Source organism: Myiozetetes cayanensis, unplaced genomic scaffold (assembly GCF_022539395.1).
Source record: "Myiozetetes cayanensis isolate MyiCay16 unplaced genomic scaffold, myiCay2020 scf3, whole genome shotgun sequence".
Classification (NCBI taxonomy): domain Eukaryota; kingdom Metazoa; phylum Chordata; class Aves; order Passeriformes; family Tyrannidae; genus Myiozetetes; species Myiozetetes cayanensis.
This window is the reverse complement of record NW_026087521.1, coordinates 37,993,468-38,006,190: the sequence shown is the minus strand read 5'-3', so window position 1 is coordinate 38,006,190 and position 12,723 is coordinate 37,993,468. Positions and strand designations below refer to the sequence as shown.

The 12,723-nt window shown below is 35.4% G+C and overlaps 1 protein-coding gene across 2 annotated transcripts in view; it reads right to left on the bottom strand.

Annotated features, from left to right (window-relative positions):
* Positions 1-12,723, bottom strand: part of ZDHHC17 (zinc finger DHHC-type palmitoyltransferase 17) — a 70,636-nt gene that overhangs the window by 49,183 nt on the left and 8,730 nt on the right. For both annotated transcript variants that reach the window (XM_050324455.1, XM_050324456.1), the window contains exon 2: positions 3,077-3,180. In XM_050324455.1, the coding sequence (XP_050180412.1) occupies positions 3,077-3,180 (104 nt within the window). The remainder of the gene's footprint in view (positions 1-3,076; positions 3,181-12,723) is intronic.

The following is a 12,723-nucleotide window of genomic DNA, read 5'->3' as shown; positions in this document are numbered from 1 at the left end:
ACTGAAGAATACAATGCAAGGATTAGTATGTCTCAGATTTTATTCTTCTATTGATAACCCATCATATACTTTTCTATCTGTGAACATCAGCTACTTCTACTCAGTTTCATGGTTTTCAAGATTTAAAAGAAAGCAGAAGCAGCAACTTTAAGTTGTTAACATAGTATCCTTTCCAAGACATATTAAAAGTTAATGACTCCTGCCTCAGATGACAGAGGGCTACTGCTGCCAAATGAGATAGAAATAAACATATCCAACATATCGTCATTAAATTTCACTTCTAAATCACTTACAACTTTTTTTTCCTCTTCTGTGACAAGACTCCATTCTCTTGGAGCTCCAACAAGAACACTCATTATCAGAGAGGAACAAAACCAAAGGTAAGCATGGATGATTTTTTTATCACTGCTTTGAAAACAGTTTTTCAAATACAGATGACTGTCCTGTTCCTGCTTTCAGAAACACAGTGAAACTTTCTATGAATGAAACAATTTTGCTATAACCAAATACAAGATGCCAAAAAATTACACACATATTCTAACATCTGCAAGGTGAAGAGCTGCGACACTACTACTTCTAAAGTTACCTAGATGCTCTTAGACACGTTTATAACAAAGACAGTGAAAAGTGTTCCTCATATTCATAGGTACTAAAACCAAACACTATGATTTTTACTCCAGCAAAAGTTTCTGCAAAGTAAAAACAGAGAGAGACTATTTTTTATATAAAGCATGCCTAGGGCCCAAAGAAAGAACTTCTCCCAGTGGGAGAACCCATGAGGAGCATCCTGGGCAAAAAATACCAACACCAATTAACTGTTTTCAATGAGAACACTTGCTGAACCACTGTTTTCTATACAAAGTCTTAATGTGATTGTAAGAGGTTATTAGATTTGTAGCTCTCAGTATAAGCATGCTAATTTAATGTGTCCAATCTACAGATTAAGAAGATAGAGCACTGAAACTGTTCAATCAGATAGGAAACAACATACAAATACTTATGGGAAAACTTGTAGATTTTGCAAGCTCTAATTTTCCCTTGCTGAAAAACATAAAATCAAATGGATTATTTTACTAACACTGTTTTATTTCTCTGTAATCTAGTGTCAATAAAACTATCTCAAAATATAATTCTACAGCCAAACAGCATATATAAAACATAGATGAGTTTTAAATGTTCTTATCCCTTTTTTTTTCATCATCATCACGCATAACGAGTTAGTTTCACAGGAAAAACTGGACTTGGGGAAAAAAATGCACCCAAACCAAGAGACTGAAAATGATTCTTATTCTATTTTGCTATATTTTGCTTGAACTTACTGAACTGCTTGGGGTAACTATTCTAGGATACTGATGAGGGGCCTTTCTTTACAAAATCTTTTTATGGCATCTTACTTACATTAACACTGAACTAAAAAGTAAAGAAAGTCAGTAGATATTTTAATCTGATTATTGATTTTTGAGGACAAAAGGTAGAGGATAAGATCAGCTATTTTCATACATACATCTGATATGTTTCTATAAGTGCGAATACACCATTTTTGTAGAAAAAGTATATATTTTAATAATATTGACAATATATTAGCAGCATTATTTATTTTACTGCAAGCCTTATGATATTTGGTGGGTTTACTTTCTGCCTTACATTTCAGAGATATTTCCCTTTACAACAGGCGTTTTATATAAAGTGGCCTTCAAATTCTAGTAAATACTTAAAATAAAGGCGAATCCTCTCCTCTAGTCAGGGAAATGCTGCCTGTATACCACAATTTCATCAAGCTGACAATCCCCCTTCCCTGTAATATTAACCATTAGGGCTATGATAAGAAACTGTAGTCCTCTTTGGTGAGATGCCATCCTCTGTGTAAATCACATCTTACCACGACTGGGAAGGAACAAAACAGTAACTCAGATCCATTGATTTTTGTTTGACGAGACCAGAAAATAATTGCAACAACTCAGCTGAAAGTACAGTCTAAATTTGAGGGTTAATGGGGAGAAAGGTGTTTCAGGTTTTCAAATATGCAATGAGCACATAAGAATACAAGCAGGTAATGTGTAAAACCACTTCTGCTGCCACACTTCCATGCTTTTATAAGAAGCAGCTGGAATGATACAGTGTCAATATTTTAACTTCTGAAAGTCCCCTAATATGAGTATCATAAGTTGTAGTATTACTATTAAAGTATTTAGAGTAACAATTGCAGAGTCAGTCAACATCCGTTTCACGAAGCTAAACTCCTTACAACTCAAAACAAAGGGAAGGAAAGTACATACTTCCTAACCCTAAACATGCAGAGCTGCTTCTTTCAACTGGGGGAGGTGTCTTTCAGGAAAAAAAAGGAGAGAAAATTTTTCTTTTAAGAAGAAAAAGGTAAATAGCTCTTCAAGATACATAATGGTTTAAGCATGCAAATTAACAATACATTAAAAATAAAAATCTTACAAACCTCTATATCGGCTCACTGAAGAAAAGTGACACTGGTTTCTGAATGGCAAACAATAGTAAACTAAAAAGTAACCTCATGACAACACTCCAGAAAGTCTTGTGAATTATTGTGTTACTACTGTGTAACAAATCTGTGTAAATCATGTATGTTAAGAACACAATTACTAAATCTGCACACAGTTTACTCCTACAATCCTTTTTCAGCAATAAACTCAGTGTCACAGCAGTACTGAAAGTGCAGAATCAGAGATAATGAAGCATGTTACAGAGACACATTCTTTGTAACCTATAAATCAATTAAACCATTATGTTTGCGTATAAATATTGTCTACTTACCTCTTAATCATCACCTACAGAAAATAAACATTAGTACCAACAGGAAGAAAACCTCATGCTCTCTTCCAACAATCTGTCCAACAACCACCCATATTTACATCTTACCATAATTTCTCCCATATACTTTCATACAATACTCAAAATTTGCTGTAACAGTAATCACTTCTGAAATCTTCCACTATTGTATTGACAAATACAGTTTACCTTCCACTTTACACAAACAATACAATCCATTTTATTGTTTCTAACTAATACAGACACCGACAAATCTAATGTTCAAAAATAAACTTACTGTGTGGCTTTAACAATGTCCCAAGTGCTGTAATCATCAATGTGGCTTTTCCGTCCAAGAGATTCACTATATCCATGGTTGTAATGGCTTTGAGGTTTTAATTCCTAAAAAAGACAAACTTGCTTTTAGAACACCCAAACCAGTAACTTTCTCAGAAAAAAAAAAAAAAATTATAAGCAAAACTAAAGCTACCTAAACATGAGGCTGGTACATTTCTACATTTTGTAAAGCAGGCTACCACATTCCCCAGTGTAGAATTCAAACACTTTACAGAGAACACGGCTTGTAAATTGCAGAGTTCTAACAAATCCTAGGCTAAAGTAACTTTATAGAATGTTAACAAAATGTAACAGTAATTTTCTTTGGTTGGTTTTGGGTATGATTTTTTTTGTTTGCTTTACTTTGCTTTTATAAATAAAACATAGCATATCTAAAAAAGCTATTTGCCATAAACTGACAGAGTCTCACTCTGTTTCTATAAATAAATGTTGTATTTCAAATAGCACAGCCAATTATCTTCCATAAAACAAGTAACTGGGAATGATTAATAACACTGACTAAAACCTGCTGATACTTTATTGATTCTTCAACTCCAGCCCAAGCTGTGTATGTTTAACCTACAGGCCTCAGATATAAATGGTATGACCATGACACGTTCTTCACCAGATACAGCTCCCTGTCTTAATTCTATTGATGAAGGGCAACACTTCTAGGCTCAGTGTTTCCCTTGTGGAATCTATAGTCAAACACTGTATTGACGGGTCACTAGGGCAGCAATACACCATTTTTCTCTACAAACTTCCTGCATATGAAAGCTCTTCAAGCTGAAACTGAATGATGAATTTAATACAGCTTCTGGACAATTTTCTATTTGTTACACATACTGTAGCTGATTGCTTCTTTGTATTAGCCATGCAATTCAGTAGAGCTACATAAAGTGTGAAAATATGTATGAAAAAACACGAAAAGTAGTGAGCTCTCTGGAAGTTCTAAAAATGCATTCCAATTGATTTCATTAAAATGTATTATTTACTTTCAGTCAGTTTTCCCCAACATATACTTCCAGGAACAGAATTTTTTTCTTTAATCTAAACCTGGAAACACTTTTAAACACCTTATGAAATGTTTAATTAAACTATTCCAACTTCCTCTTAGTTACTGAAATGTGTGATCAACTTGTTCATTATTATACTAGACAGATTTTTAATTTTTTTTTTTTTAATAAAGATAAATAAGTTAAGACAATGAGCATGTAGTGCACCTAACCTTAACAACGATTCACAGTCACAAATCCCCAGAGGAGTATGCTGAGCTGAAACCTTAAGTAACTAAGATATATATTAGGGCTAGGGAGACTTGAGCAGGCCTCCCTATTTCTCACATTCTCTCAGCTATGCAGTAATTTCTGCAAAAGAACTGTTGGTCACAATGAGATGTAACTTCTTACTGTGCCCCGTTGTGTTTTCTTGCTTCCTGGGACAACGTTAACCAGCTCTCCATTGACTGGATGGGAGCTTAAGTGAACTGCCCTCTGACTCAATCCAGACATTACTCATCTTGGCTGTATAAATGCAATGCCTCCTGGTAGCTGGATGCTGGCAATCAAATCTGTTGTTACAAATTTTTACCAATAATGTTACTTTAAAATAAGTATCGCTACCCTAAAATTATCACATACATTATATTATCTACATCTTTATACACAGAAGAAGACTTAAGTCTGAAAACCACATTTTAAATATTTTCAGATTTCAACACTCTGAAGTACCTCTTAGGCAGAAGTCTAAAAGCTTTGGATACCACTTACAATCTCACAGTAAACTATCAAGAAGTTAGTCTAGTTCCAAATCTGAAAACTCTCAGTAATTACTTAAAAATTGAGTAAGTTCAGTAGATCACATCTGTTCTGGTTACATACAATATACCTATTTCAGACAGGAGGAAAAAGAACCTAAGTACGAGACATTCTCCTGCATTAGGTACATTTTGTAGTACTGAATTAATATAGTAATTTGTTCAGTTAGAAAAGTTATGAAATTTTATACACTAAAAAATCTTTCGAGAAATTCAACGACTTAAGACTTTAAAACCAGAACACAGTAACACTGACAACTAGTGCAGCAGAAGTCTTCATTTTGAAAACAGATTTGTTCTTATGCACAACTTTTCTTCAGAAAAACAAGTTTTTCCATTTCACACAGTATCTAAATGATCACCAGATTATATCTTTTCTTAACCACAACATTATTCTTTGTCATTTAATTTTTCTTTCCAAGCCTGAGAAACTAGCTAGATTAACAAATTAAGCATTACCAGCCCAGCAGGAAGGTTGCTCTGTTGACATCTCTACAGGAAAGACAACCTAAAAATGTAACAGGGCATCTGCCACCATCCAATTGTCTCCTATAATTCAGAAACACAGCTTCACTTTGTTTTGAAGAAGGCAACAACTTAACCAATCTTTTTTTCCCCAGCTACTAGATAAGCCAGAGTGTTATTCTGAGTACAAGATGCTGGAAAAGATACCAGACATCATTACAATTAAAAAAACCCCAAAAACAAAAAAACAAAACAAAGTATAAGAGAAAGTTAAATTCATTATTTTGTCCCACATAATTTTCTCTTTTCAAAAGTAGGATTTATATATCTCTGTTAACCTATTATTACACCACACAACTGCAGCAGGATTTTAGATATCCAATTGTAATCCTCAGACTATGAAAAGCCAAAGGATAAGCAGGCAGAGCCCAGAACAAAAAAAAAATTCACTGTCTTGGAGCATCTTGATGAGGAGACAGTAATCTGATGTATTTTTAAGCCTTCCACAACTACTGGGAGGAGGAAAAGTCTCTCATCTTATCTAATAATTACTAAAAGCAAACTGAGAAAATTGGGCTATTTTTCAGTCAAGTATTACTGTACCAGAGAACACTATTTTTCTTAAACTGCATTTTTCTGACCACTTCAAGCATGCAAATCAGGTTTCTGTTCCCTTAAGCCTGTACTAGCCAGTGAAGACAACATTTCCAGGCAGTGTAAATTTATGTCAGCCTACAGTGATCATGAAATCACAGCCTTATGATACTAATGTTTTCATAAAAATATTTACAGGAATACAACAAAACCTTACATTTTAACTGTTAATCATGTAAATTCAAAAAAGTGAGAGATTATACTCCTTACCTCCTCCTGCAGCATATCTACTACTTTTCTAATGATGTAAAGCTAATGACAGTACCCTTAACTTGACAAAATATATGATTTTTAATTTCTTTTTGTACTGATAGTGTCTCTGAAATACTCCTTTTAACAAAATTTGAAAGTTTCAGTATACATTAATGCAAAATAGCTGAAGTGATAAAAAAGCTAGAATTGACACGATGGCAGGTGAGGCATGACAAAACATGACTAAGCAAAAAGCAGTTCTCCTTTCCCCCAGACATACATGAGCAGCTACAATCCATTTGTTTAACATAAAGATCACAACAAAGTGAAGCCTGTTTCATGATATACTAAGAGAGTTGAGTTCATATTTTACATTTAAGAATAGTTGAAACAATTCCTAAAACCCTGAAATGTGTATGAACATCCCATCCTCCAACATCATACCACAAAGTTCTTCTATGCCATAATGTGAACTGTGGAAAAAAGGATGACTTCAGATGTGCCTCAAAAGAAGATGCCAACTCCGCTCATTTCAGAAGTAAATCTTTTAGGACAAATCACAAGAAAGCATACAGAATCTGAATTCTCACTTAATACAGTCAGTTCTCTGCAGCCTGGACACAGATTCCCCATCTTAGACTCAAAATTTATCACTCAGTATTATCTAAGCAACTATGTCAGTTCTTAGTAGCATGCTGGCTCCTGTAAGTGCCATTGCACTGGCTTTAACTCTTACCTGGCATTAGAAGTGCCTGGTTGATGACTGATTTGTAGAGTAACTTCGGGGTTATTAAGTCAAAAAGCTGCCAGGAATCAAGAGACAAGAGAACCTGGATTTTGTGAATCACAGTAATACTTGATTCACCCGGTGACAGGTGATTTGGATCAAGGCAGTGCAAATAATGCAGTTACACACTACGCCTGGCTGACAAGGGAAAAATGAAAGAAGCAAGGCAGCAGCTAGGACCTGCAAATCCTATGCAGGGCTAGGGCACAGTACTATAAATGCAGAAGAATAGTTTCTTCTAGTTATTCTAGATAGAATTATTTAGAAAGAAATAATCAAATACTAACAATTAAGAGAATGTAATACAGGTTTTCACCTTTTTAACTGGGCAAGTTACCAGAAACAGGAAATCAACTGATAGCCTCAAGTAGGAGACCATTAGAAGACCTACAACGAGCAAATGCAAACCAGCTATCTGCTCAGGGTGTTATCTCTGTGTCCACCAAACACAGCTAGCAAATTCTCTCCTTGAACCTCGAGTTTCTGATTTCACAGTCCGTATCAGTCTTAGGCAATTCTCAGAACACTTTGGTTATTTATGTCTCTGCTTAGAAAGCCCAGTAGTTTGATTAAACATTAACTCTGTAGGAAACCAAAACTATTGCATTCAACACTTATAAACTTCCCAAATGTCATGACTTGTGATATACTTAGTCAACAGAACTCAACCACCAGAATTAGCCATCTTTGCTTTTACAATGGCTATATATACCCACTAATGGAAAAAATGGAAATAATCAGACTTCAAATTACTTCAACCAAACTAGTACAACCTTATGCCTTATATCACTTTCAACTAAGTGCAAAGCTCTTAGTTATTCAATGAACAGCACTGAAACCCAAAAGCACATTCCTAAAACTCACAAGAAGTCCAAACTACGCCCTTTTAAACAAAGTAAAAAAGTACTTTGTTTTTTACAAAGTAAACAAAAACAAAGTAAAAAAATCCTACAATTGAAACCCATATTTTCTAATACTAAACTAGAGACAAATAAATGTTTTCTGAAGCATCTGTTGTTCAAATGAGAATAGAGTAAACGTAAACTCTTCTTTGTATCTGCCCAGCCAGTAGTCAAGCTTTGCCCTGTGGCTCTGCAGATATTTGAAAGAAAGAATCAGAAGAGTATCATAATCGTTTCATTTAACTACACTACATTGTTACAAACGTTATGAGAAAGGAGAGGAGATTTTCAAATGCCATTAGGGAAAGTAATTAATTTGTCTCTAGGACTATAACAGTATATTTAAACCACTAAGTTTGCAAGAAGGACTAATCAGTAAGACAAGCCAATATTTAAAAGTGAAAAAGCTAAGCCTAAATATGCAAGGATGTCAATTCAATTACTTAATACAACCTGTATAGACACCAAAATTCCAAATGTTTGCACATTATAGGCCATGTAAAAGACATGGCTTAGAACAAAACCACACCAAAGCTAAAGAACTAGGAAATATTTAATCTTTCTAACACATTCTTTGGTAAGTTCTCTACTTTTAAACGTTTAGCACAGCAATTTAAAAGAGGGCCATTTAAAAAGCTGAGGACGTTAAACACAGCCTCTTTTTATATGCCTTGCTACCAAATATAATGGTTTCAACGCAGGCGCAACCATCAGTGCTGCCAAAGCACACGCAGGCACACCCCTGAGCCGGCAGCAGGCTGCCTGAACAGAGCTGAGCGCCCGGGCATCACAGCCTGCTCAGCCCCAGCACGACCAACTGCAGCAGTGGAACACCAGGAGTGAGTTTGCCCTACGTCAGTCATTCTGAATCTGCAGCTACGCTAGAAAGAAATCACAAGTACGACATTCAGACAGCAGCTCTTTCTGGAGTTTAATAGAAAATTAAACCAGACAAAAATAGAGATTACTTCTTACAACCGCTGGACAGAAGAGAAAGGTGTATGTTATCTTACACTAACCTAGACTACCTGTCCCTCACAATTAAAGGAACAGAAATAAGCATAAAACAGTGAAAAATAATGATTTTAGGCTTTTAAGTTCTCACTTAAAAGAATGAACTTCCTCTAAATTCATATGCCCTCACAAAAATTTTTGGAAAATACTTAAAATTCTTGGAACTACTGACTTTCTTTAAACATATGATATGACAGATTGATAATAAAGTAACAACATAATATTTTGAGCCTAGAATATAAACCACATTCACAAATGGCTTCAACAATACTCACAAGCGTTAAAATATTTTTCCTTTTATGATGAAAATATTTATTCCAGGAAAACTTAAATTTTCAATGATCATCCACTGCTAAAAAACACTAACAGCTAACTGAAGGATGAAAAACTAATTGAAACCCAAACACATTTGTTCTTCACTATTTTGATCTTTAGTGACAATGGCTCTTCCCCAGCTGAAAGTCAAGAAAACTCAGCAGAAGGTAGCAGAGCGGAGCCTGATTTGACTGATTTACAATAGGCAGGTTGCAAACACTAAATCTCTGCTTATTTCATTCTGTTTCAAGGAGCCATGTCCAAGCATGACTTGAGCCAAATTAGCGGTTTACCATTACCAGAACAGAAAGGTCATTTCTCTGCCCACTCTCCCCCCACTGCTCTTGGCTCCTGCTCCTGCTGCCTGACTCAAGCCAGCCTTGGTACTCGGAGCTGTGGTCACACTCTGCCCGCCCACTCAATTCATTACAGGGAGGGAGCAGGGGGGATCAACCAGGAACAGAAAAAACTGAATCTTTTACTAGGACAGCAAGTTGAATTTGTTTCGCTTGTGAAAACACAGGCTCCAGAGCCACTGACAGAGGGAAAGCAAGTAAACAAAAGGTAGCAGGAACATTTTGGCAGCTGCTAATTGTTAATTTGACTAAGTAATCATGGAAGAATATACTCCAGCTTTTATATATTCAAGGAAGCCAGGCTGAAGATAATTATTCTACTTAGACTGCTAGAGCTGGTTGGCTTTGAAGGTTGCAAGAAAGACAGATTTTGCTTATTTATAAGAATCAATTTTGGTTCTCCAATTACCACCAAGGGTCACTTGTAGATGAGCTTCCCACTTCAGTGACTATCCTTTGACAGTGCCCCATTCACTCTTATGCATCTGTGACTAGTTTGTCATCACTCATTAGTCACAAAATGTGCAGACTGTTTGCACAGATGCACAAGTAATGCAGTGTAGAAAAAAAAAGAACCTCAAAAGAGAAAAATGTTTTAAAGAGAAAAAAAAAAAAAAAGGTGTTTTGGAAAAAAGAAACAACACAGGGAAGAAAAGGGAACTTCCTCTGCAAAACAGGACCAATAAGATGCAGAAAGAGAAGATAAAGCGAAATATGAAATTTAACTCCAAAGGGAAAAAGACAAAGTGCAGGGGAGGGGGGGAAAAATAAGTGTTAATTTTTGAAGCTGTGCTAATACCAGCATTCCCAATCAATCCTCCTCATAACCAAATGCACAAGTAAAGTTATGCTCATTTCCCCATAATACTCAAAGCTTTTAATCTTTTCTAATTAAAAAAAAGCCTAAATTAAATAAGCTTAAGGAAAATTCTGAAAATAGTATTCTCAGAAAAAACTAAGAAATTTAATGCATTAAAGAACAAGATGACCAAGACTGAATTATTCTGAGATAGCAATTTTATAATTCACAATTATATATAGCAGGAGGATATGAATAGGTCAATATGCCTGCTTGGACATAAGGAAGGGAGGAAAAAACTGCTGCTTACAGCTGCTACACATGGCTCTGGTAGCATTAACAGATGGCCAGGACTGCTTTTCCTTTAACATTATGCAATATCACTGCAAGGAAGCGATACCATGATTAAAATCAGACACCTAAATTCTGAATGGTGACCAAGATAATTGAGACTTAAAGAGAAAATACTATGAAGTTTTAAAATAAAAACTTGGCAATAAAAGCATTACTTTCTATAAAATATTGCACACTATTGCCTCTGTTTCTTAATAGAAACAAAGTAATTTCTTTTTTAATTGATGACTACACTAATATCTGGCTGCAGTCAAAAGAATCATAATAAAATTGGAAGTGACTGCAACTATTTCATGACAGCGAAATAATGAAATAATCCTCATGTATGTGTGTTACATTTAGCAGGGACTACTGGAGGTTAGTATTAAAGAATTCATTCCCCCATATTTGGGTGTTCAATTTCCCTGTTCATCATTTACTACAATAGAATGTTTTTTAGTTTGCTCTCCCCATTCTCCTCCTACTTTTAAAAGGGTGTAAGAATCTATACAGATAAATTTATATATAGTTATTTACATATTAAAAACACCCACGTTCATTCAAATACACATACAGACTAGTCATTAATGAACTAGCATTAATAGAAAAATGCTCAAATCAATTAATCGTAAAGAAAAGAGAGATACTGTTGGTATTTTAACATTTTTAATGAAAGATCCTCTTCTAAAGTTCATTATCACTTTCCTGCCCCTACCCCTTCACCTAATCTGCAACACAGAAAGTCACAGAAACAGAGGCGAAAATTATCACGTCCTTATTTTGGAGAGAATCCCACTTAATTCTTTACAGGCATAAGAAGAATAGCTTTTCCTTCTCTGGAAACTGTTTTCTCCCTACATTTACTGCTCTAACAGCTAATCCAACTAGCTGTCATCAGGTGGGAGCAGTCTGATCCTTCTCATACTCACATGAAGTTCTAGGCAAAGAAAGAATTCTGTAGGGCTATGCAGGTTCATCCATTTGAGGAGCCAGAGCGTTCAGCAGCTCTGAGCTGTTCAGATTGTCTGAAACGGGATGATTCATTTACACCTTCAGTTTAGCTAATACATGCTAGAAAACTTCCACCTAAACCACATTACATTCTCCATGAGGAAAAAAAGCATGCAATACTGCTTTTTCTTTTAACTGCTCAAATCATGCCTTTTGTTTGTTTGTTTTTAAAGTTCAGTGTTTGGCTCGCAAATATATACCACCCGACTTGCCTTACTTTGGCCCATATCATTTCCGCTAGGATCCTCCCTGCCTCCATCACAGCACTGAATTACACAAAATGAGTATGAAGTGACAAAATAAACTTACATTCAATGGTAACTCTGTCACTGCTTTCCATTACATTTACCATTTTGCTGCATCTTGTGAAGTCTGTTTGGTTTACCTCCCAAACTTTTGGTCTATTTTCATGGTTTCTTGACATGCCAAAAGATGCTATTATGAAAATCCCTGGAGAAGCTAATTATAGAAAAAATATATGGGAAAAAATCTGCACCTAATACTCAGACTTTTTTTCAAAGCAAACTACAACTGAAATTGACAATGCCTTCTTTAAAAAGCAGCAAAAAGGAACGCGTAAAGTGGTTCCTTTTGCTGACACAATGTTCCACCCACAAGCAAGTCAGCCATCACACAGAGAGCATAATCCTACTCTCCAACATAGATTTAATTTTTTACATAACGAGTTAGAGATGCTCAACCAGAGCCCTTAATCCAACCACTGTATGCAGAGGTCAGAGCTCATGTGATTTAAAGCACAGCTGGTAATGAGTAAGTTTTGTTTCTTCGAAACAACTATCCACAAACAACCAACCACTTTGTAGTCATTTCCTTACAGATGCTCCTAAATTGAACACTGTTATACTCTAGGAAGCCTCAGCTTCACCAACAGACTTCTTGGAAAGCCTTGTATTTGCATACACAGCATCACCAGCAAGTGCTATTTAAAACAGCTGTGTTTACTA